General features: G+C 41.8%; 3 protein-coding genes across 4 annotated transcripts in view; 1 reads left to right on the top strand and 2 right to left on the bottom strand.

Annotated features, from left to right (window-relative positions):
- LOC146615898 (CD209 antigen-like protein C) overlaps window positions 1-2,036 on the top strand; it is a 15,777-nt gene extending 13,741 nt beyond the window's left edge. For both annotated transcript variants that reach the window (XM_085374991.1, XM_085374992.1), the window contains 3 exons: window positions 1-46; window positions 1,299-1,402; window positions 1,868-2,036. The exon at window positions 1-46 is cut by the window's left edge and continues 94 nt beyond it. In XM_085374991.1, the coding sequence (XP_085231117.1) occupies window positions 1-46; window positions 1,299-1,402; window positions 1,868-2,012 (295 nt within the window). In that variant the 3' untranslated portion in view covers window positions 2,013-2,036. The remainder of the gene's footprint in view (window positions 47-1,298; window positions 1,403-1,867) is intronic.
- A 13,289-nt stretch (window positions 2,037-15,325) lies between these two features.
- On the bottom strand, window positions 15,326-17,674 carry LOC146615899 (uncharacterized). The gene has a single exon (XM_085374493.1). It carries the CDS (start codon window positions 17,452-17,454, stop codon window positions 15,349-15,351), a length of 2,106 nt encoding a protein of 701 aa, XP_085230619.1. The 5' UTR covers window positions 17,455-17,674; the 3' UTR covers window positions 15,326-15,348.
- Window positions 17,675-21,862: 4,188 nt separating this feature from the next.
- LOC146615900 (uncharacterized) lies at window positions 21,863-24,386 on the bottom strand. Its single transcript, XM_085374576.1, has one exon. It carries the CDS (start codon window positions 24,116-24,118, stop codon window positions 21,911-21,913), a length of 2,208 nt encoding a protein of 735 aa, XP_085230702.1. The 5' UTR covers window positions 24,119-24,386; the 3' UTR covers window positions 21,863-21,910.
- Window positions 24,387-24,740: the final 354 nt, after the last annotated feature.

Here is a 24,740-nt window from a genome sequence, read left to right on the forward strand (position 1 = left end):
AGACAAAGGAGCAGATCTGGTGGTGATAGACAGTTCTAAAGAACAGGTATAGTGCATGTATATTGCAATTAATGTATTCATTCATTTTATGTGTTTCTGTTAACCTTTCAACATTCATTCAACATATCTGAACATAAAACCCAGAAACATCTGTTATTCAGTCTCACTGTGGAGAGCAATTCTGTATAGCACCAGGGTTATTGTTATGGTTAACTAAAACTAAACAAAAAACTAAAAGTAATGTGATTTTTTTATATAACTAAAATTAAATAAAAACTAGAATAAAAGTTAGGTTAATTAATAGTCATTCTAAATTGCCCAAGGCTCATGGGAACCCTGAGGAGTATAAGAGGAAGAGAATGGATGGATGGATTGATGGACAGAGAATGAAAATTAGGACTAACTGAAATATTTTTTGAACTTTGAAAACAAACTAAAATGAATTTTTTTTAAAAATGTAAAGATTAGTTATTAGATAGTTTAGGATTAGTTAGTGTTACGAGTTCAAATATTGAGGGTGAGCGCAGAAACAACAATTGGTCCAGGAGAGTCGGTCAAACAATGATTTTAATGAACACACGCGTGGGGAGATGAACACTGCACACAGACAGCATCGATCTCCGCCCAATGATACACAAGCAGTTGTTTTTATAACATATGGGTATTATTTATGACGCCCCCTCATGCGTCAAAGCAGATACAATACATGCATAAGTTTCAAAACCACAAATGTTCTGTTGACGACTTTTGACACATTTAAAAGGACATCTTCTCCGTCTCGAGGCCAGGTGCTTCCTATTAATCTTCTAACTCTCGCTTATCTCCTGGAACAAACTGTCCCTTAGGCAAACACAATTTTGCAGTCACAAGCTTTTGCAAACTATTATTTGAACTCTTACCTAAACATGAGTCTAACTACTGTTTGTGTGTGTGTGTGTGTGTGTGTGTGTGTGTGTGTGTGTGTGTGTGTGTGTGTGTGTGTGTGTCTCGACCTCCAACGCACTCAGCCTCACCCCGCCCGTTGGCGCTTCTAACCTTTTACCAGACAGAAGCTCTGTGTGATAGGTGTAATAATCTTAACTAAGAACATGTGTAATCTATTGAATAAATGCTTTGATGAAATGATAATTAATGTAACGGTAATGATGATGGTTATGAATAGTAGCAGTAAAATATTTCCCTGATCTCCACATTAGTTTGGTTAAAATTATTACAATTTAAATAAACAAAAGGAAATAAAAATAATTAGAAAATGGAATTCTGGTTAAAAAAAATGTTGTTTCTTTCATGTTTAACAGAACTTTCTCACTACAATCATCGAAGATAACACTTGGATTGGTTTGACTGACAGTGGAAAGGAAGGACAGTGGAAATGGGTAGATGGAACTCCACTGACTCTGGCGTAAGTCTTCACTTTGTTTCAGTTTATTACATTTACTGGATTTCCAGCAATGTGTTTTTTTATGAACATATATGTATGCAAAATAATCTCATCAGTAAGCTTACATGTCAGGTGGTTGAGCCAAAATAAGGGCAAAAGGTTAAAGATGGATGCTACTGACTTTTTTTTGGGGGGGGGCAGAAGAACTCAGTTACGACCTTTCATACCTTTCATGACAAATACATCGATCCATCCATTTTCTCCACCATTCAGCTAGCACACATGTCTTTGGACTGTGGGATGAAGTGGCAGAGAAAATGCAAACTGCATACAGAAAGGACACAGTAGATTTGAATCCATGCAACACTGTTGACAACTGCACCAGACAGTGGGGTCATTGTCATATTTTTTTATAGGGAATTAAATCCCCACACTCAATTTCTTCATCTTACTGATATGTTCTTATATAACACCTTCGTTCTTTAGGAACTGGGCGACAAATGAACCCAATAATGGAGGCTCACCAAATAGTGAAGAAGATTGTGTGCATATAAGAGCTGAAGATCGGAGGACTTGGAATGATATTTCATGTACAGCTTCTATGAAATGGATCTGCAAAAATCTACCATAACACCACTGTACAGTTTCTTGGAGAGCATATATTTCTACATGTTTTGACATTTTAACTGTGATTCTTGATCTATTCTACATTTCCATTTTAATGTTGTCCTCTGTTCTGACTGCGTACATTTACTGTACTGTGTTTTTTAATGTAACCTTTCATTGTTACGCTGATGACCTGCAGGTTTATGTTCCTTTGACCATTTGAAATTGTGCTGAAGTCTCTAAACTAGAATCGTGTCTATCTGCAATTAAGGGCTGATTATCTGATAATTTCTTGCTCCTAAATACTAATAAGACAGAGTTGATGGTCATTGGGCCACAAAAATTTCAGCACTTGTCCCAAAATTTCATCTTGAAAATTGTTGACAGGTGTCAGAAATTGCAGGGACAAGGTAAAAAACTTGGGCGTGTGGTTCGACATGGTGCTCTGCTTCGAGTCTCATGTAAAAGAGATAACAAAGACCGCCTTTTATCATTTGAGGAACATAGCCAGAATCAGACAAGTTTTGTCAAGCGACACTGCAGGGGTTCCTATCCATGCATTTGTGTCTTCATGTATTGATTATTTTAACGCTCTTCTTTCTGGGCTACCAAAGAAAAGTTTCAGAGGTCCACAGATGGTGCAAAATGCAGCTGCTCACATTTGAGCACATTACCCCTGTACTGAGAGCTCTTCATTGGCTACTTTGTCAGGTTCAATCAGATTTTAAGGTCCTGCTGCTCACCTACAAGGCTTTAAACGGATTGGCACCTCTGCGACCTTTTACACCTTTAAGTTCCATCCAGTGCTCCACGATCTCAGGACTCTTCTCTAGGAACCTTCTCCTAGAGCCAGAAAAATGACAATTTTTAGTTTTTTTTTTAGTTTTTAAAACTAAGTTGAAGACACATTTGTTCACCCTATCCTACATGTTTTAATTCTATGGCTTTTAGTTTTTTTAAATTCTTACTGTTTTTAACTTGTATTGTTTTTTTACTTGTATTGCTATGTATCGATTTGATTTATTTATCTTTTTAGTTTCAAATAGATGTACAGCACTTTGTTTGAAAGCGCTTTATATAAAGTTATTATTATTATTATTATTATTATTATTATTATTATTATTATTAGGTGCAAATTTATATTCATGGCAAAAATAACCAGTGGTTGTATGTTATTTGGTCAGCAGAATGTATTTAATTCAGAGAATCAAGCACAGTGCCTCATTAAGAAACATACAAAAATTTTATTTTTTAAGTACTGGTAAAAAACAAACAAACCAAATTTTAAAAAAGAAGAAGAAGAGGGTGGCCCACTTTTGTCTCATTGTAGCATTACAGAAGCTACTTCAGTTTACTCCATGGTGTCTGTTAACAGGGCAAACATTTCAAAACACCAGCGCAGAGAGTTCTCTGTAGAAAGTCATGTAAGAGAGAATATGAAAGAGTATGACAGAATAAACTTTAAAATAATTGTTGATAAACTTCTGCTTTGCTTTAAAACTAAAAGTCTTGGTTGGTTTATTATATAAGAACATCTAGTACCTCTTAAGTATGACATTATTTTTGTGCCACTATTCTGAGCGCACGTAAAAAAAATTTGAGCGCACGTAAAAAAAGGTTTGCGGGTGCAAGTGTTGCATTTTGAGGAGAAATTTATTTTGAGCGAAGAAAAGCTGAATTTGAGTGAACAAAATTAATTGCTGCGTGCAAAAAAATGTATTTCAGTGTTTGCTATTATCCATACACACACACACACAATTGCAGCCGCAATGTGTTGCTTGCGCTCTCAACATTTCTGCCCGTGCGCGCTCAACTCTTTTTCTACACGGTTATATTTGTGCCACAAAACCAGCCAATCACAGACTTTGATGCAAAAATACCTGATTGGCTGTTCTGGTCTCCAATCAGCTCGAACTGACGAAATGCAATATCCCAGAATCCATTTCGTCCAAAACTCAAACGAGGCAATGGCGGAGGAACACAGAGTGGCGGAGTTTGAAATATTACTCTTTCTGGGTCACAAAATAAACGTTTAAGATATTTTTATGCGAGAATGGTGCTGTGTAAACTTCAAATATCTGCTCGATTCATCAAGACATCACATATTTCCATAACTGCTCTAACGTTTTCGGAGATGCCTGTTACCCACCAGCTGACCGGGTGGTCACTCGGGGTAAACATAATATATAAGGCTGAACTGACAAAAAAAATCACAGACTACACCACCAGGTATTATAGAAAAAAAACAGTCTTTGAATGAAAACAGACGCTGCCCCCCTGGCAAAACTTTCCTAGACCCGCCCCTGCACAGTTACCAGCTGTCAGCTACTTAGAAAAGGATCCTGATGTTATTTGTCTCTCAGAAACAGTTCATAACTTCCCTTCAACTCATTCATGTCACCTAAAAGATAAACCTGTTTCTCCATCACCTGTTCAGCTCTGATGATTCAGTAAGGATGTCTCCTGGTTTCATCTTCATGTTTCCCTCTCACCACATATCCAAACCAACATCATGACCAGCAGCTTTTACAGCTGTGGCTCCAGCAAACATCAGCTGATACTAGAAATTATTATTAAATAAATTCTAACAACAGCTTATCAAGGTTAAACATGCTGCTGTTGTTTAGCGTGACATCTGCTGGTTTCCTCTTTCTGGCGCAGTGGGCGATAAACAAACAAGAGAGAAAAGCCAATCAGCTGATCATTGATCAGTTTCATGATTTAAGTAGCAACAGGAGAGGGAGGGTGAGAGAATAAGAAGCAGCTGACAGCGTAAATACACAGAATAACTCAAGCTTTGTGTTGTTTTCCATTCTAGCTGAAGTACGGGACAAACTGTTCCTTTTCAGCTCAATACGAAACGCGTAATATTTTCTCTGAATACGGCACGATTCCGTTTTTTACAGGACGGTTGGCAACTCTAATAACTAACCTTATGAATAAAATAAAGTTCACTATCAGTAACATCATAGCAACCGAACAGCTGTATAGAAACTCCGTCATGCTAGCTAGTACGCAGTACGAGTTATTGTAACTGACTGTAAAAATTCAGCACAACGAAAATAAACTCCACCTAAACTTGGTTTATATCTGACCTGGATAGACTGCAGGTCATAACTTCTTACCTGAAGTTCAGGTCACCTGACACTCGGACCGGCGGCCAGCAGATGTATTTTTATACATCTGCCAGCATCTGGCCAATCCACCACCTTTCATTGTTTATACCGTTACAAAAAATAAAAAATTATTGGCCCATAAAAATGAAAAATCATTTGTCCGGTGGGCTGATGGTCAGTCCAGCTATTGTCGTGCCATGAGTTAACCCTTCACGTGCCAATGGTGGCACGTGTGCCTAGGGTTGCCGACCCCTGGTCTAGACGCTGGTGGTGGTGAAGACAAAGACTGAGGTTTGGAAGTTCTGACTAAGGTGTCTGTGAGGTGAAGATGGGGAAGAGGTGGGCTGCATGAATGAGATTCTGAAAGAGAGAATGATGGAGAGTGCAAATCTAAACTATGCAAATTGGCGGCTGATTAATTCAAAAAAGGCAAGCAAGAAGGTGATTGGGCTAGAAAAATGATGACATTAATGAGATTGCAAATGTTGAAACAAGGTTGTGATGTGGAGAACAGAAACGCCCAGGAAAGCCGGAAGATGACATTTACAGCTCTTTCTTATTGAACTTGGGCATATGCTTCATTTAAACCCCTGAAAGTGGCAGTGTCTCTCCCAGAGCTCCAGTTTGGTGACATCTATGTGTATCTTGTAGAGAACTACTGCCAGAATGGAAGATTTCAAAGTATGGACAGCTACATGTATTTTCTATCTGGATTTGTAAATAATGCTGTCATGTCAGAGATGGACAACGAGAAACTGTTCACCATTAAAGCAAAGGCAAGCACTACATAACGTCATGTCGCAATGGTAACGTTGACTGAGGGGTTTTTTTTTTTTTTTCCAGTGTCAGGTAAATCATTTCTATAGTGTAAATTAGCATCAAGTTGGCCTGAAGTCAGGGTTAGCAGAGATGTTCACATGTTGGTGCTATACTATATGCCCTTTTGGCAGCTGTAAATAAATGTAAATTACACTGGAGGAGAAAGGACTGCAGTACTGTTTTTTGCATGTCCCAGGAGCTGTGACATCAAATGAAAACTATGAATTGCCATCCCTACTCATTAGGGGTGCAATGATACACAAAATTCACAGTTCGGTTCGATACTTTGGTGTCACGGTTCGATATTTTTTCGATACAAAAAAATGTTTATGCATTTTAATTTGTCATTTATTAAAATTATAAATATATATTTTAACTCAAAAGTACAGTTTTTAAATTTAATGTTGTTGAAACAACAAAATAATAAAAAATCTATCTGATCGAGAAATCACTCATCTTTGGAAAAGAGAGTTTATTACAGAGAAATGGCTCTTTCCAAAATAAGAGCTATACTATACGCTTCTTCTGGGCTATATTCTCAGCAGCATATTAAACATATTAGGTCCTCATAAGGAGAATCATCCTAACGGTTGTCTAAATGACTCAGGTAAAGTTTGTAGCATGCGTGCTTGTTGTTTTTGTCTGCTTCCACTTGTCTTTGCACGAGGATGATGTCGGCGTAAATGTGCAGTCATATTCGTTGTATTCCCACTAGTGCTGTCAGCGTTAATCTCGTTAAAATGACATTAACGCCATAACGCAGCAAATCTCTGTTAACGAGTTACCGCGGATCGCCCCGCGCATGGGGCTGGACGGCGTCAACACGTTAACAAGCTAACTGCGCTAACGCACTAGTTCCCACCAATTAAGCATTGCGTGGCACATCCGACATACTGTTTTACTTTTGTCCATGACGCGCTTACCTTCAGGGTCATGCTTCACATGAAAACCAAGATAGTTCCAAACGCCAGATCTGAATGAGGGTGGGGGAGGTTCAATTTCGGGTAGCGTTGAGGCATTTGCCATGTTGCAACGAGCTTAGCTTCTGTCTTGCTAGCTTGCACTGTGCTCAGTGGATCTGCACTCGACAGTGCAGCCTAGGCGGAGTAGTCGAACGTAGATCCACTGAGCGCTCAACACAGACAGCATCGTCAGAAGAAAAGTTGATAAAACAAATAAAAGATTTTGTATTGTTCGATACATATGCGTACCGAACCAAAAGCACTGTATCGAACGGTTCAATATCGATACGAGTATTGTTGCACCCCTACTACTCATAATGCAGCTTTCAAAAAAGTTAGGGCATTTCTCATGACATAACTAAGAATCACCTGTGCAATAGATGCTAAAACAAAGCAAAGTCTTTTTCACATGTCAAAACATAAACTCAGTCTGTGACCAAAGAATTAAAACCCTTTCACCACCACTTTAAGACACCAAATGGCTTTATAATAATACTGCAAAAAATGTAGAGAAAAAAAACTGTAAGGCACAATAATGAAATGTGAAGGATTTATTTTTAATTTTACAGAATATGATTTCTGAAACAAAGAAAAGAGAAATGATACATAATAAAACATGATTCCAAAAAATGTACAGACTATAGTGAAGTCATACTACATACGCCTGTGTGTAATTATAGCATGCACGACTTGCACCTGTGATACAAGACCAAAAGCATGTCAAAATAAAATAAAGGATCACCATGACATATCTTTGTGGTAGGAACCCCCTTGAAGAATAGCTGTGCTGAGGGAAATTTTGGAGCACTGACAAAGAAAAGAGGAAGTAACTACCAAAAATACTCTGTAAAGCTTTATTTCCTTGTACATGTACATTCACAATAAAGGGCTATTCTATTCTATTCTGGGCATTAATAACTTAAAATCTTTTTATTGTTATTTTAGTAGTTGTACTATTAATGGGGTTTCTTTCTGAAGTGTGGATTTTGACCAGGCACCCCTAGTACAGGAAGGTCTGGAACCAGCTCTCCTTTTAAAGTCTCTGATCCTATGAGTATTACCCATTAGGCAAACAGAAATTGGATGGAGCCTGGTAGGAGACTCTCCCAGCTCTAGATGAAGGCATGCTTGCCAGGGTGGCCTTGCCATCCCCAAGCATCTGTAAATTTGTAAGGCCAGAGTAACCTGTAAGAACCCTTTGAGTGATATTATGATAATACACATTTTTACCTTTACTGTTTAACCATGTCATGGTCCTGGGTTCATGACCCAATGTTTTGAGTTTTGTATCATTATTGAACCTTGATTTTGTCATTGTTTATCCTCTTTTGGTTTCTGTTTCTGTGTTCCATGGTTGCTGTCTCCCCTAGTCAAGTCCATGTCTGTTATGTTTCCTGTTTTACTTTGAAAGTCTGTGTCCTATGTCAGTGTATTGAGTTTTACTTCCTCTTGGTCTTGTCATGTCAGATTGCTCCCAGCTGTGTTCTGCTCCTGTGTCTCATTCCCCTCGTTATCCCTCAGTGTATTTAAGCCCTGTGTTTCTTCATCAGTGTCACATCATATGTGTTTCATCCCTCAGGTCATGTCAGGTTTCAAGACTCTGTGCAGGTCATGTTCATGTTGCTTGTTCTTGTATATGTTTCATAGTTCTTTCATGTCTTAGCACAAAGTCTTGTTCATAATTGTCGAAGTTGTCTTAGTTTTCGCAGTTCTTAGTTTCACCAGTTTAGGTTCTAGTTTAGTTTAGCCACTATCCTTGTTGTTTTGTCTTGCCTTTGTATCAGCCACAATAAAGGCTTGCCTTTTGTTTAAAGTTCAGTTCCACCTCCTTGCTTGTGTCTGCTCCTGGGTCCACCTCACTCTCTCCACCAGCAGACCGTGACAAACCAATGGTTAAAAGGGGAGTGTCCACAATTTAGATTTTTGAATGTTTAATATTTCATTAAAGCAATTTAGCAGGAGCAGAACTGCAAATAAAATCATAAGAAACCTAATATGTTGTGTAATACTCCTATTCTGAACTAAGTCTGAGTTCTAATGGAATACATAGCATAGAATAACCCTTTATCTGGTCTTTAAGTCTGACGTCATTAGTCTGGGCCCAAACTCTGCTGCAGGTCCACAAGTCAAACGATCACTGTGGCATCACTGAGAGTTGAAAAACTGTCTAAATTCTTTTATCTGTAATAAAATGATCAGCGTGGCTGCTCTACCAGGTGTAACAATTAAGTTTAACATCCAGGCATCCATGAAAATGGAATTTATGACATTTAACGGAGTTAGAAGTTAGCAGGGTGTTAGCTCGCTAGCGTCCATCTAAATACAATATAGCATGTCCTGACTAAGGGAATTCTGAAACAAATTAAAACCTGCAGCTCTGCTATCACTTCCGACCTAAATGAAGACAGAATACTAAACAGCAGGGACGTTTTGTGGGGTTACTAAAGTTTGGCTAGCTGATATATAACAATATACGTGATCGCTAGCGACACAGCTTTGTTAGCAGCATAATATAAACAGTGAAGCTGGAGAGTGAATGCTAACTTTTTCTCACTCGATAAAAGTTAACGTGAGGATTCTCGATGGTCAGGGACAAATGCAATCGCTTGGCAGGGTGCTGTAAACAGACCAAACTTCAGTCAGAAGAACAACTGAGATAATCCATCCGCAATGCAAGGTTAGTCATTTATATACCGTATTTATGGGACCATAAGGCGCACTGTCGACAAACGGGTCTGTGTTCATACATAAGGAGCACCGCATTATAAAGCGCATTAAACAAAACAAATCAGTCAGAAAAGTCAAACTTTACTCAACTCATTCTTGCTTCCTCCACTTCCATACCATTAATTCATTAATGTTGAATTCTCTGGTAGCTGCTTTATAAACACTGGAACATATGTTATTCCAGTGTTTTTCTAATTTTTGCTATGTAACTTTGCACTGTCCACTTTCTGCTGTAACAAATTTCCCACGTGTGAGACTAATAAAGGTTATCTTATCTTACATTAATGACTAACCTCATATTGTGGCTGGACTATCTCAGTTGTTCTCTCCTACTGAAGTTTGGTCCGTTTACAGCAATTTTCCATGCGATTGCATTTGTCAAAAAAGTGGAAAAAGGTTATCGTTCATTCTCCAGGTTCACAGTGTTATGCTTTGGTATGCTAACATAGCGGTGTCGCTAGCGATCACTAGCACAGCATTATATACTAGGGCTGGGTATCGTCACTGATTTCTAGAATCGATTCATTCCGATTCACAAGGTCCTGAATCAATTCGATCCACGATTCGATTCAAATCGATTCGATTCAATTCGATTTGAATTTGGGAAATTTTGCCTCAGACAGTCAGAAATATTATAATTCAGATAAGTACATTTACATATTTTTGTATCTATAAAAAGGAAGCTGACACTCGCAAGACTTTATCAAAGGTGTGAGCATCACAGCAGATGCCTTTGTGTCAAAGTAGCTGAAGATAAAACACAAAAACATGAAGGTGATTTTCCTGGCATCGGATTTTATAAAAATATTCTGCAGTACATCAAAAACGAAAGAAAACCATTAATAAACATATGAACATTACCTCTGGTTTTATTAGAGACACAGCAGAAATTAGGTTTTTTAAAAGGAAAAAAAAACAGCGGCCGACAGCCTTTAAATAATAGTAGTCTTGTGTGTAACAAGCAAGCACAGATTTCGGGGATAGACTGGAAACTGTTCTTGAAGTACACTGAGAAAGAGTGAGACACAGAGAGAGAGAGCTGTGCATGAAGTGTGGTGGAAGCAAAACAGCAAAAGTCAGAGTGAATTCATGACGATGTTTATGGTTCAGTCAATAGGCTATTATTTGGAGAGAGATAAAACCTGCAGCTTCAGAATCAGCGAAAAAAGGGCGTAAACACAAAGCGCGGACCCGCGGATCAGAATCAGCGAGCTGTCAGCTTTCAGCCCCGACCGTGTCCGTGCCGTCGGTGAGAAAGGCGACATCTCACTGATTCTGATGCGTTTTGTGTTTACGTCTTTGTGCAGAAGCCGTGTACCTGCTCTCATTTACTGTTTTAAATGTTTGGTGGTTGTCAAAATTTTGTGACGTTTCACCTGAGATTCTGGAATTTTGGGCAAAATACATTTATATTTAAAAAAAAAAATCGATTCAGGATTTTAATGAATCAATATCACTTTATTTAAGCCAGAATCGATTTTAATCGATGAATCGATTATTAAAACCCACCCCTATTATGTACAATCTAGCCCAACTTCAGTAATCCTACAAACGTCACTATTGTGTAGTTTTCTCTCTCATTCATGTTGGAAGTGATAGCAGAGCTGTACATTTTATTTTTTCTCCAGAAATCTCTCAGTCAGAACATGATATATCATGTTAAGGTAACTAGCGAAACCAGCGAGCTAACTATCTACTAACTTCCTGCTAACTTCTAAATTCTGTTTTCATGGATGCCTGGATGTTAAACTTAATTGATACACCTGGTAAAGCAGCAACACTGATCATTTTATTAAAGATTAAAGAATTTACACAGTGTTTGTTTCGGACCTGACGCGGACGGAGTTTTGGACCCAGATTACTATGAGCCGCGAGGCTCCTGACTACGGTAGCCATAACGCTCAGACAATTCATCAAGCGGTACTGCTTCGTAGCTTAGCAAAGTCCTACTAAAACATTTTTTGACAGATTTTTGAGCGCCGTGTACCACATAAAATCAGCTCGAGGTCAGTAAACACAGCCAGAATTCATAGATAAGGCTCACTGCCGATTTTTGAGAAAATTAAAGGATGTTAAGTGCGCCTTATAGTGCGGTAAATACGGTACTGCTGCATGGGCTGGGCTCTAGTTACATCGTAAGGGTTTAAAAACTGAGCTTTAAAATGAATAGCGGTAATGAAAACCGAGAGAGGCCGACAGTGATCACTGACTATTTGTAGGGGCTTTTGGAGATTAAATATAACAAGATACAAAGCATTAAAATATGTTAAAAACACAAAAGCCGGATTTGTCACGTCATCACTTAAAGACCGGTGTTGTGCCAAAAAGAGATTTTCTGCCAAAAATTGATTTCTGGTATTTGCCAAAAACTGATTGCTTGTATTTACACTGCTATAAATAACTTGTTGGTCTATAATATGTGAAACATATGTCACATGTATCCTTCATGAATGATATCACGTCATCTTGAGCAACAAACAACATTCCTGTAACAAGGTAGAAGCCGCAATCAGTTTTTGGCAGTGACTTTTGTGTATCCTTTATTTATGCAGTTAAAAAAAAATTATTGTTGACTTTAAAAAATGTCTCTTTTAAGAGTAATCTGGCCAAGAGTACAGCTTAAATTGCAACAAATGCAAAAATAGTTCTGTAAACATATTTTAAGTGGACAATAGGGAGCTGATTGATTATAATGTAAGTACAATAACACAGTTACAAAGATACTTGAGAAACAGGTAATTTTTTAAAATTTTATATATAACACCTTTGTAATACCTGTTCACCAAAGTATATTTAGCAGCATACGTAACGATATTACACATAAAAAACACACGAAAACATTGGAAATCACTTTTTGCCAGGCAATCACTTTTTGGCACAACACCGGATTGCCAATGTACATGTACAACAAAATTGTGGGTGCGCCACACCAGCTGGGCTGGAATAAAGTATAAATAGTAAGACAACAGGAATAAATAACAAACATATACAATCAAGAGGGATATAGTATACAAAAAAAAAAAAAATAGAAAAGGCACACATTGCAGAACAGGTTGGGGTACGCAGGGGCCCCTAGTGAGAACAGGAAGGCTACACGGAAGGTAACTAACAGTGCCCAAAAAATAATTGGCCATCACAAGTTTCAGTGGTAGCATAGCTGCAAAACCACATATTCAATAGGTTACTTCCTCTGATACTAAAAAAAAAGTATAACTGAAACCTTTGAGGCTTTTTACATTTTACATGTTCTGCACTGCAGAGCTCTCATAAATGATCAACATCCTTTCATGCAATGGAGGAAATTTATGTCAATCTGAAACATGACAACCCAACACATGCAACAAATCGCACAGGTAAGAAAGAAGTGGCAGAAACTGGAAAAAGCAGAGGTGTTTTAACTGTTGCACATTTTATTAGGTTCTCTATTTTGTTTATTTTTCCTTTCTTTTCAGGTCAAAGGAGCTCTAAGAGCAGTTTGTATTTGGTTATTATTCTGTCTCTAAGCCTGCTGAGTGTTTTCCTGTTGGCTGGACTTATTACTCTTGGTTTCCTCTGTGAGTTGTGTTGGTCATTGATATCAGTTCTAATGATCACAAGCTTCTCTTTTTCTTAATGAGTGAGGAGAGAGACCTAAATGCAAATGTTTCTGCAGTGAGTCACAGGCTTTCTTCCATGACTGATGAGAGAGACCTGCTTCAAGCCAATCTCACTGAAAAGACTAAAGAATTGGAGGGACTGCATTTTTTGTTCAACCAAAGTGAGTCATTGTATGAGTTGCTGTGTGTTTTTAAAAAAAACTTACAAACACACATAAACCTTGTTTGTTTGTTTTTTTTAAAAAAGAAAGAAAACAAGAAAAAAGAATCCACAACAAGTAGATCTAGTCTTATATTTTGTTTTGCTTCCCCATTATTTAGATTTAGTTCAGGTGTATTTTCGGTGTTGCTTTTCATATTTTGGCTGCAGTAACATATTGATCTCCCACTTTGCTTTAGACAAGAAGAAAAATTATTTCCGATCAAATATACATAAACGTGTCACTTTAAAGACATTAGTTTGCCTTTATTAGACAGCCTTTTGGTGTGCTTCAGCACTTAAACAGCACTACAAAGAGGCAGGAGAATATGCATCCAAGTATGCAGGCATTATATTTGTGGGAAGTCTCATTTGGCTAATGAAAAAGCACATCAGTGTATCTGGTCCAGCTTTCATCAACAAAGTGATCACACAAACAAACAAAGTACAGTGTGTTAAACAGAGATCAAATAAGCATTGTTATAAAGTTCCTAAAAGATAATTCACTAACTTGCTGAAAAATTACTTGTTGGTAATTTCTTCCAGATAAAAAATGTCCTGCGGGATGGACCAGGTTCAACCATAGCTGCTATCTCCTGTCTGAAAGCTCTGGTTCCTGGGATGCAGCCGTAAAGGACTGCAGAGACAGAGGAACATATCTGGTGGTTATTGACTTCCCTGAAGAACAGGTACAGTTTTTATGTATGTGTGAGTTATTGTTTTGTAAATGAATATTGAAGTTAATATTCCTATTATTTTATGTAGATAGTGAAGGATACAAAAAAAACACAACAGCAATAGAATAATATTAAACACAAAGTGAACCCGTCTTCCTTCATTAAATAGGTTCTTTTAGATGTTAAGGAGGAATTGACTTAACCAGGCTGGCGGAGAATGAAGACAACCAGACACCTGCGGCAGATGGGGAATCAGTGAACTTTTATTGAGACAGAGACAACCTCTCAACACAGCTCACATCAGGAGATTCCCAAGATTTGCTGTGAGGATGGGTATATATTCTCTAAAACTTACAGGAGGGGGTTGTGAGGAAAGTGCTGCATTAGCAGAAAAACAACTCCATAAAAGGAAATCGGCCTTGGGTGTTCTAGTCTCTTCGCTTGCAGATATCTTGCACCTGCAGGATGAGGCGATCGCTTCTTATCGCTCTCAAGGCCAAAGTCGTGAGCACATTTTTATTACACAGTTGCACAGTAACTTTAAAGCTGAACAATATTTAAAGCTGAATAATGTTTGATCAGATTATATTTTCTTCAAATCCCCCTTTTGACCCATCTTAAATGGGTCAACACACAAAAATAAGTAACATTCAAAGGAACACAGAGACGTGTCGAAGCCTGGCTCGAAAAACTCCTCGGGTCTTATCATTTGTCTTTATCTGTCATTGCAGATGAGGAGAAAAGAGTCCAGGCACCACCCTGCCCAGGGGTCGGCTGCAATCAGTCTCGGTTCCCGACGAAAGCAGTAACAGCTGTCCTGCACCCAAGGATACAACGAGTCAGTGCAACCAGGGTAGTGACACAAAATTAACAGTTCCTGTAACCCAGCAACCAAAAAGCATAAGTAATGATAAAAATGTGGAGAGTACAGAGTATACTATAATAATGAGAGATATAAACGTGAAAATGTGAAAGAATAAATCAACCGTAAAATAAACCCAGAACGGTAACTGCTAAGGACATTCAAAAGTGAATATGGTAAAACGTGAGGAAGGGGTGTGGAAAAAAAACAATTTATATCCAGTGGTGGGAGTACACATTCGCTCAGGCTTAAGTCCGGAGACCCTGAGAACATCGCTTAACCCTCACAACCCGACCAGACACAGTTCAACCAGATATATCCTTCAAGAGGAAGTGGGTGAGGGAAACAATTAATAACAAGCCTAATACAAAACACCACAGAGAAACAACCATTCTAGAAGCATTTAAACAAGAGAAAGACGATAATGTTCGTCACCCTCACGATCAGAGTTTTCATCATCCGTTGGCGAGGAGGTGGGAAGTTGACCAGCCAATAAAGGCATCTGCCGGGCGAGATCCTTATCCTCAGGAGTGAGAGCTGTAACAATCAGTCTCTGGAAGAGGGATCGAATGCATGGAATACAACAGCAACCGCAGGTGACTAGGACAGCAACAAAAACTGAGATGGAAACTAGGATGGAAGCTACAAGGGCCTTATATTTGCCAAACATGTTAAGCCAAGAGTCCCACATGGCAGTATCAACGCCCGAGTGTTCCTTCATTTTAACAGTAAGAGCTGTGAGACCAGTAATAGCTTTAGTGAGGGAACCATCAGGAGCTGTGTTATTGGGGATATAGGTACAGCATTCCTGACCAAAAAGGCTGCAGACTCCGCCTCTTTCTGCGAGGAGAAAATCCGTTGCGACCCTGTTTTGGAAAGCCATTAGGGAAGTGGCAGATAACTGTGCATGCACAGCTTCAAAACCATCTCGAGTGTAATTAGCCAACAGTTGCACATTAAAGTGAATGTAGTTAATTCTGTCTACATTCGCATTTATTTCAACCATCCAAAGTATCGAGGCCCATCCTGCTTTAACCTGGTCTCGCAGTTTATATTCATCGGGGACCCCACGGGGTATACCTACAGCATCAATATAGGTTGGATTATGAGCTGAACCTGGGATTAGAGAACGTTTAGAGCGGCGTTCAGAGGAGGATGGGAGGCCAACTTCGTGTACTTCTATAGAGAGATCTACTGGAGTGACTAAAACAGGTAAAATAAGAGTTATGAGAGCGCAAAGACCTGACGCATCCCGAGGGAAACCATCATATAACTTGTTATTGCCACACCACCACCACAAATCAGCCCTAGCCGTAGGTCGGAAGTTTGGTTTCATAACCGTCATCTCAGTGCACCAAGAAGAGTTCAAGCTACCTAGTTTTACTGCATTGCCAGTCAGGTTAATACAAGTGAAATTGTTCACAGCTACATCTGAAGAAAAGAAAGGTGGTTTATTAGAGACCGAGCGTTGAGTTTTAGGAAAGTGGTTTTCCAGATATGAGCAATGACCTCGTTTTGTATTGTTCATAAGATGCAGGAGGCATGCACTATTGACTGGCGCCGGTACCACTCTTAAAGTGGGGCGGGCTCCCATACACACTATGCAGTCGGAAGCCGTCTTGTCAGCAGCTTGTTCAGCTAGTAGTAACCAGTTGTTTGTTGCTCCAGAAATACCGGTTAGAATTTGGAAGAGGTCATCTTTAGACATTTTATTTGTGTCTACAATGCGTATTCGGCCGTTTCTCCCCCCGTTTGTATATGTCACCGGAGGGCCATTAAAGGTGGGGTTATCATCTTTAACTACAGAGCTTGGAGCTGCACCAACGCTAGGGCATATTTCCATTTGCCAATACAGGGCGGTGCGATCAGTCCAAGGGGCAAGTATAAATTGTTGACAGGAGGTCAAGGCCAGATCCTTTAGGGTAAAAATTAAGCCTGAAAGATCCGGTTTTTTTGCTATTCTGAGCATATTTTGGTTTCTCCAGTGCAAAGCCTGACCCCTAGAGTGCTTGGACCAATCGAGGTCCGTTTCTGACACTAAACTGGACCACTTCCACTGATGCCAACCTCCCAGGGTTATATACCACACTGAGGAGGAGAGATGTACTGCAAGGTTAAAAAGATCCCCCCCTTGGTCTTTGGTGACGGGAGTGACTGGGAAGCTAGCGAAATCTATTTCGACTACCCAACTTTTATTGTTGGGGACACAGAGAGTAATCATTCTAGTCGTACTTGGGGTACAGGAGGTAACCGTGTCTCGTTTCTTTCTAAATGGATCGGGCGTGGGCAAAACTGGAGAGGAAGTGGTGGGCAAGACCCTAGGGGCTACATTTGTCAGATTGGGACTGTCAGAAGGGGGCGAAGCTTTTGAACTTGAAGGTGTCAGAAGTGTCGGGGGCCCTTCACAGATCAGGATTATGCCAATGGGAATGAGACCCAGGGCCAGGAAGCAAACAAAGACGCAACATCTTTGCCTGCCTGTCATTTCAGGGGGAAAGGGCCAAGACATGTTTACTTAGCTTGGATGTCTTCTAATAGAGGATGATGGGGCACAGAAAGGTGGTCCAGTTCCCCCCACCTCGCCAAGGGCGTGTTCTAGGAGTTAAAGAGCAACAAAAAGTATCAGTGACACAACTTTAAATGAGCTTTCAGCGGTTAAAACTATTGCAATGTAAAATGTAAATCTTAAAAACTCAAGCCAATATAAAAGCAAAGTCATAAAAGATGTTAAAAATAGAAAAATAAAAATGTTTAGTTCAGTATCAAGAACACCCCCTTTTGTAACCAGCCGGCTTGTAGGTTGAGTTTTGGCTCCCTCAAGTGGTTGGTGATGCTGTTGCAGCTCCTTCTGACAGGTCCTTCTGCACCTCTCTCAAGGTTCTTCCTGGTTCGGTGGCAGCAGCGCACTGTGTGTAATGAAACCAGGTGTCACCTTTCCCTTCGAGCCTGACAGCGTGGGAGGTCCGCTCTGTTATGCGGTAAGGGCCTGTCCAGCGAGGCTCAGCCCACTTTCTCTTTGTGACTTTCAGGAGGACGTAGTCCATTCCAGGTGTAGCCGCCTCTTTCAGCTCTTGCTGGTTTCTTTCAGCGACCTGTGAGGAATACTGGGCAACAAAACTGCGGAGCATGTTATAATATGTCCTCGGATCGAGGTCTGAATCAGCTTCATCCGACATTGACAGGCGAGAGGAGGGGCCAGGAAAAGGCCTGCCATGCTCCAACTCAAATGGAGTGTAACCAGAGGTTTGATTTACTGAGCATCTTATGGACATTAATGCAAGAGGCAATGCCTTAACCCAATCTAATTTGGTCTGTGCACAGATTTTAGCCAATTTAGTTTTTAGAGTTTGATTCATCCTTTCCACTTTCCCCTGGGATTGGGGGTGGTAAACTGAGCCAAACTTATGTTTCAAACCTAATGCGGCTTCAACCCTCTGCAGATCGTGGTTCCTGAAATGTGAACCATTGTCCGACCTTATGACTTCGGGAAACCCATGCTGTGGTATATAATGATTAATCAGACACTTCACCACAGTTCTACTGTTTTCACTTGCTGTCGGCCAGGCTTCTGGCCAACCTGAAAATGCATCCACAGCCACCAGCAGGTACCTGTAACTACCTACTCTGTCCACCATGTCTGTGTAATCAATGATTATTTCTTTCCCTGGGCAAAGTGGGATGGGGAAGTACCCTGCTATTGGCTTGAAGGCGGGCTTGATTCCAAATTGGTTGCACTCCTTACAGGTTTTAACCATGTATTTTGTCATGTCTTTTAGATAAGGGTGCCACCAGGCGGCTAAGTTCCTCATCATTTGTGCAGGTCCCACATGCCCCACTCCATGTGCCTCTTCCATTGCTGTCTGTCTGACCCCTGGCGGTAGAATGGGCCTTCCATCTGGGCCACGCCAAACATCTGTGTTTGTGGCCCCTCTTGTTACCCATAATGATTTTTCCTGGGGGCTGGCTTTGTCCTGTAACTCTCTGATTGTGGCTAGGCCTAGTTGTATGGGTGGTCTTTCTGGAGGGGGTGTGGCTTCTGGGTCCATTACCATAATCAGGGAGGGTAAGTAACCAGCTGTCTGCTTAGCTACTAAGTCGGCCTGTTTGTTACCTAATGCCACTAAGTCCAATCCGGCACTGTGTCCTTTGCATTTTACCACTGCCACCTTAACAGGTAACAACAGTGCTTCCGCTAATTCCCTCATTTCTATCTCATGTTTAATAGGCTTTCCGCTGGCTGTCAAAAAACCAGCTCTTAGCCACTGCTTGAGCTCCACATGCACTGCTCCCACAGCATAAGCTGAATCACTGTATATATTCACTTTCTGTCCCTTTCCCATCCTTAAGGCTTCAATCACCGCTCTCAGTTCAGCTCTCTGTGCAGACTGTTGTCCTGTCAACTGCTCTGCTTTCACTGTTTTCCATCTCATGTCTGTCTGTTCCACTATTGCCCATGCAGCCTTCAACATTCCACTTTCAGTTCTGAAACAACATCCATCTGTGAACCAATCTTTTTCTGCATCCATTAGAGGTTCTGCCTGCAAATCTGGCCTGATTTTCTCCTGTACCTGCACAACCTCTTCACACATATGTGGTTCCCCTGATCCCATGTGATCAGCCATGTTTATGCCTTCATGTGAGTAGGTGATGTGTGGTGCTTCCAAAATGGTACTGAGGCGTCTCTGCCTGAGTGAAGTGAGTGTGAAGGCCTGTGAGGAGACGTAGGCCACCACACTGTGTGATGTCAAAATTTTTAGTGGGTGGTTCATCACTATGTGTGCTGTTTTCTGAATGATTTTTGCAAGTCCAGAAACGTGTTGTGTGCACGGTGGGTGGCGTTTTTCAGTGTTGTCAAGCATTACGCTTACATATGTCAACACTTTTCTCTCTCCCCCTTTTTTCTGGAACAGGATACCATTGATATGGGTTCCAGTTCCAGAAACATCAAGATGAAAAGGCAAAGCATAATCTGGCACAGCAAGGTCAGAGGCGACAGAAAGCTGTTGTTTTAACTTTATAAACGCCTGTTCTGTTTCTGTAGTCCATGAGAGGGGAGCAGAGAGGTTTCTCATGCCTTGTTCATTTACCAAAACGCGCAAAGGGGAAGTAAGGCCAACATAGTCTGGGACATAGGTCCTGCTGTAACCAGTCAGGCCCAAAAATGACAACATGTCTTTTACAGTTAGAGGTTTTGGATGGTGCAAAATGGAGTTCCTGTGTTCTGGGGACAAGGAAATACCGGACTGTGAGACCATGCGGCCTAGAAAAGAAACCTGTTTTCTTGCAATCTGTAGTTTGTTTTTGCTCACTTTAAAACCTGTGTTGGCCAGGTGGTGAAGTACCACTCTGGTGGCCTCCAAACAGATGTCAGCCGTGGGGGCAGACAGCAAAAGGTCATCCACATATTGTATTAACATACAGTCAGATGGTAGTGGGCTGGTTTGTAAAAGTTCTTTCAAACACTGATTAAACAGTCCTGGGGAGAGGGCAAATCCCTGTGGTAAGCGAGTGTAACGCCATTGTCGGCCTCTAAATGTAAATGAGAAAATGTCACGCAGTGACTCACGAAGTGGGAGGCAGAAAAAGGCATTAGCCAAGTCAATGCAGGTGAACCAGGCATGAGATGGTGGGAGGTTGGTCAAGGCAACATAAGGATTAGGCACAGGCAAAGTAGGAGTGCCAAGTAAGGCATTAATCCTTCTCAAATCATGTGCCATTCTGAACTTCCCCGTGCCTTTTTTCTCAACGGGTAGGATGGGCGTGTTCCACTTAGAGCAGGAAGGCTCCAAGACACCGGCAGTGACCAAACCAGAAATTGTTTCTGCAATCCCAGCCTCAGCCTGCGGTCTGTGTGGGTACTGAGGCTGCCACAAAGGGGTAGCAGATGACAGTTGAAAAGAGACTGGCTCCACATCAACTAAACCTACATCTGTGGGTCCAAGGGACCACAAACAATCTGGAAGAGAGTCGAGTAAAGGCGCAGCATCACAGTGGTCTGTGTGTTCTCTTCCATGTGACCCGCTGACCACTCCATGTTGCAGTGTTGAGGAATTAAAGCAATCATTTAAAATTTGGTATGTCTTGGTAGATGGAGAAAACAAAACCTGTGGGAGTTTTGTAGGTGTCCAGTCAGTGGCCGCAAGGGAACGTTTAACCATTCCACCCAGCTCCTTAGCCTGGTGTCCAGGATGTAAGGCCAGTGACACATAGGGAGCTGCCTCATCAGACATCATGTACCACTGTAATTGATCTGTTGTAAAAGTAACCGCTGCTGCCACTCCCTCCGGTGCCGCAAAAATGCACGACATGTTCAGAGACCAAGCCCGCCCCTCACACTGCTTTTGGAACATGTGCTGGTACCAGGTGGTGTCATGCCTGTCATAAAACAGTGTAACATGAGGTGGGTCAGGGGGAGGGACATAAGGATGTAGGAGTGAGAGCCACGGCCGCCATTGCTGAAAAGCAGTCCAAACTCCTGGTTCAGCAGGTGTTTCAACTTCCAATAATGCCCAGTAGATGTCAGCAGAGTCCGCCAAACAGGAGGAGGGTTGCAGCAGAAACTGACCACCTCCCTCTGGCCCATCAGAGCAGGGAAGTACAACCCCAGTAGGGAGAGTCACAGTTAGGCCTTGTGAAGAGCAGAGTATTGTGGCTCCTAATTTAATCAACAAGTCTCTTCCCAGTAAATTCACAGGCGCCTGTTTTGAACAAACATAGCTGTGTAACAAGGTCTGATCTCCAACCGTTGTGGGGAGGGGCACGGTGTAAGGCAGAGTTTTAGGTTCCCCAGATATGCCCACCACTGTAATCACTCTGTCAGTAAGTCTTTCACGAGCAACATCCTTAATGGTGGAGTACGTAGCTCCAGTGTCCACTAAAAAGCTGCTTCTTCTTCTGTCTACAGTTATGGACAGCATAGGGTCCGCCGTTGTCCCTTCACCGTCCTGGGCAGTCTGTGGGGTGTCCTATAGCTGGGGACCACCCTCGTAGTACTCCCACCCCATCACAGGCATCTGTGGGGCCGGGGGCACTCCAACTACAGCACCACGAGGTCCACCTCTGTGGCCAGGATGCTGATAGGGCCCACCACGGGCTCCCCTGCCTCTTCCAGCAGCCGGGTTCAAAGGGCACGCTTTAGCCCAGTGTCCAGGTTGTCCACACCGGAAACAAACATACATCTGGCCTCCCCTACCACCTCCCATCTGACCCCTTCCCCTGAAACCACCTCTGTTTCCTCCAAATGGGGAACCTCTCTGCCCATAAGGGGCCGGGGAGTGATAAGCACCATACTGGGGGGGCTGTGGATCAGTTGGCCATGGGTTCGGATACAAATCAGGGGCAACTGGACCAGGAGGGGGAGCCGCAGCGGCCACAAGCTGCTTTTTAGGCTTGTCACCTTTTCCACCCAGGTCGTTTTTAGCCTTCTGCAGCTGAACCTTCAACAGTTGCAACTGTAAATCTTCGACGCTCTCCGCTTTATCATCAGACTTAATCTGCACTTTGTTAAGATTAAAAATCAAATGTTTCTTCCAGATTGCAAAGTCACAGTCCTGCAAATCAGGATTATCCTCCATTTTCTGGCTTACTGACTCCGGAATGCCCCTCAGCACCGCCCTTCTAAACCACATGCTCTGTGAACAAGTCCTACTGGGGTGATGACCTGTATGGTTCACCCAGTCTTCAACAGCCTGATTTAGATAATGGGTGGGATTTTGCTTTCCCTCCCATTTAAATTTCTGTAAGGTGCCTTGATTTTTGGGTGGGAATTGTTTGCGCAGGGCCGGTCCAATAAACCTCAAGGCCTGCATTAGTGGCACCTCGTTCTCATGCATGGTAGTACCCGCATTTTGTTCCAGGTCCGCTGCCTGAGATCGGGATGTGCACCTAGTTATAATAGCTCTAAAATCTCCCAGTGCGAGGTCCTGTCCAGCTGTGTATTTATCCAAACCAGCCAACCAGGCATTCCCTCCCTCCGTTATGTCAGGGAGTTTGTCCACTAGGGCCTGGACATCTCCGAATGAATAAGGTTGATACACTGGTCTACGTTGCGCTTTAGTCTGGACCAGGGGAAATATGCCTGGAGGCTGAGGCACAGGGCCCTTAGATCTAGTCTGATATCCTAAACTGGGAGGGGTAGAGGGGGGTGTATTGTTAAGGTCACTGAGTTCATCATCAGTATCCTCAGTTTCTTCCCCGCCTGGTGGGGTAGCAGTGTCAGCAAAAACGTGGGCTAAACTCATCTGTGTTTCCGGATCCTGACGGCCCACCAAAGACATGGTAACTGTGACATTTGGTGAAGTGCCAGGCTCAGTTTTTGCAGTAGCGGTCAGATCTCCTTTAACAGCGACAGGAGTGCTGGCAAAGGGGTTGGACCGGGAAAGAGGGGCTGACGCAACACGATTATTCACCTGGACCACTGACCTATGTTCATTTAAGCAGCTGCGTAATGCTGCTTCTTGATCAGTTAATTGTTGTTCAGTGGGTTCCTGTCTGTTCATTCGAACCGCAAATGGTGCGCTCGCAGGGGGGTCAGTTAGGCCCTCAGATCCGGTTCCAAAACAATGGGACATAGAAGAGGGGGCTCTGCTACTAGCTGAGGATGTCGCCGACAGAGAGGAGCTTCCTGGGCAAAAATGCTTGGTATCTATGGGAGTTGGAGCTACGGGCGGTTCTTCTCCAATAGTCATTATTCCACCAGAGATATTAAGTACCGGATATATGCCTGCTGAGGGAGGAGTTGAGGCAGAATAGGGAGGTGGCTGAGACCTATTTTTCTTCATGTGTGGTTTTGCAGTTTCCCATAAACACACCCAGTGATTAAATTTAGCTTTGCGGCCTGCGTGCTTATCTGCTTCCTTTCTGTGTCTCACCCCGCTCATCACACCTGCACCTGCTGCTGCTGAGTTGGCTTCTTCCTCTTTCTCTTTTGCCTGCATAGCCTTATTCTGCCAAATTATTCCCCAGTTACCACTACTCCCCTCGTCCTTTCCCTTTTCTTTCATTAACCTTTCAGCTGTTTTCCTCAATGACTCTTTCTGCTTTTTTGCTTCTTTAGGCTGGTGTGTGGAGTTGATGACTGTCTCAACACATGTTAATTGTTCTCCCAATGTGCTAAGAATAACACCGGGACCCCAACCATCATCATTAGTTTCTCGATCTAATTCTCCATCCATTTTACTGTCAATGGAGGAGTGTTCTTTTATTGATTTTAAAGGAGAATTTGGGCCAGCTGGGTTTCTGCCTCTGTTAGGCACTAACAGCTGGGGCGCTGCTTTAAAGGTGAGTCAGCACTGAAATATCCCTTCAGGTGTTACCAAGCTTCTACCAAACCGGAGTCTGGCGGGTAACCTTGCCTAGAGCTTCCTGATAGGGGTGCTAGTTGGTTGTCACCTTGTTCACACGTCTCATTCACACTTCATACATTACCTGCAGTCACTCATTACCCTCCTTATGTATGTAATAAATGTGTAACAAAAAAAAATTCTATGTGTGGTGTATTATTTTAACCAAAAGAGGAACCTAGTTCCTTTAATTGTGTAATCTGTGAACAACGGAGAACCAAACTGTCCTGCCCAGTGTTCCACAGCAAGCATTCAGCGTGTATTTATGTGTGTCCAATATCAAACAGAACATCAAAACATTTAAAACACTAAAATCATCGGGGTTTTAAGAAGAGATCCGTTTTCTCCTATTGATCAAAGGGACCCCTCCTTTGGACTCCAACCAGTACTTCTCCTTTTTAAGTTTTAGAGGATCTTTTCTAATAAAGTCCTCTGGGCCTTCCTAACCCTTCTG

The sequence above is a fragment of the Diplotaxodon limnothrissa genome, linkage group LG16 (assembly GCF_057381915.1).
Source record: "Diplotaxodon limnothrissa isolate DT_005_m linkage group LG16, D_limnothrissa_male_GT1.1, whole genome shotgun sequence".
Lineage (NCBI taxonomy): Eukaryota > Metazoa > Chordata > Actinopteri > Cichliformes > Cichlidae > Diplotaxodon > Diplotaxodon limnothrissa.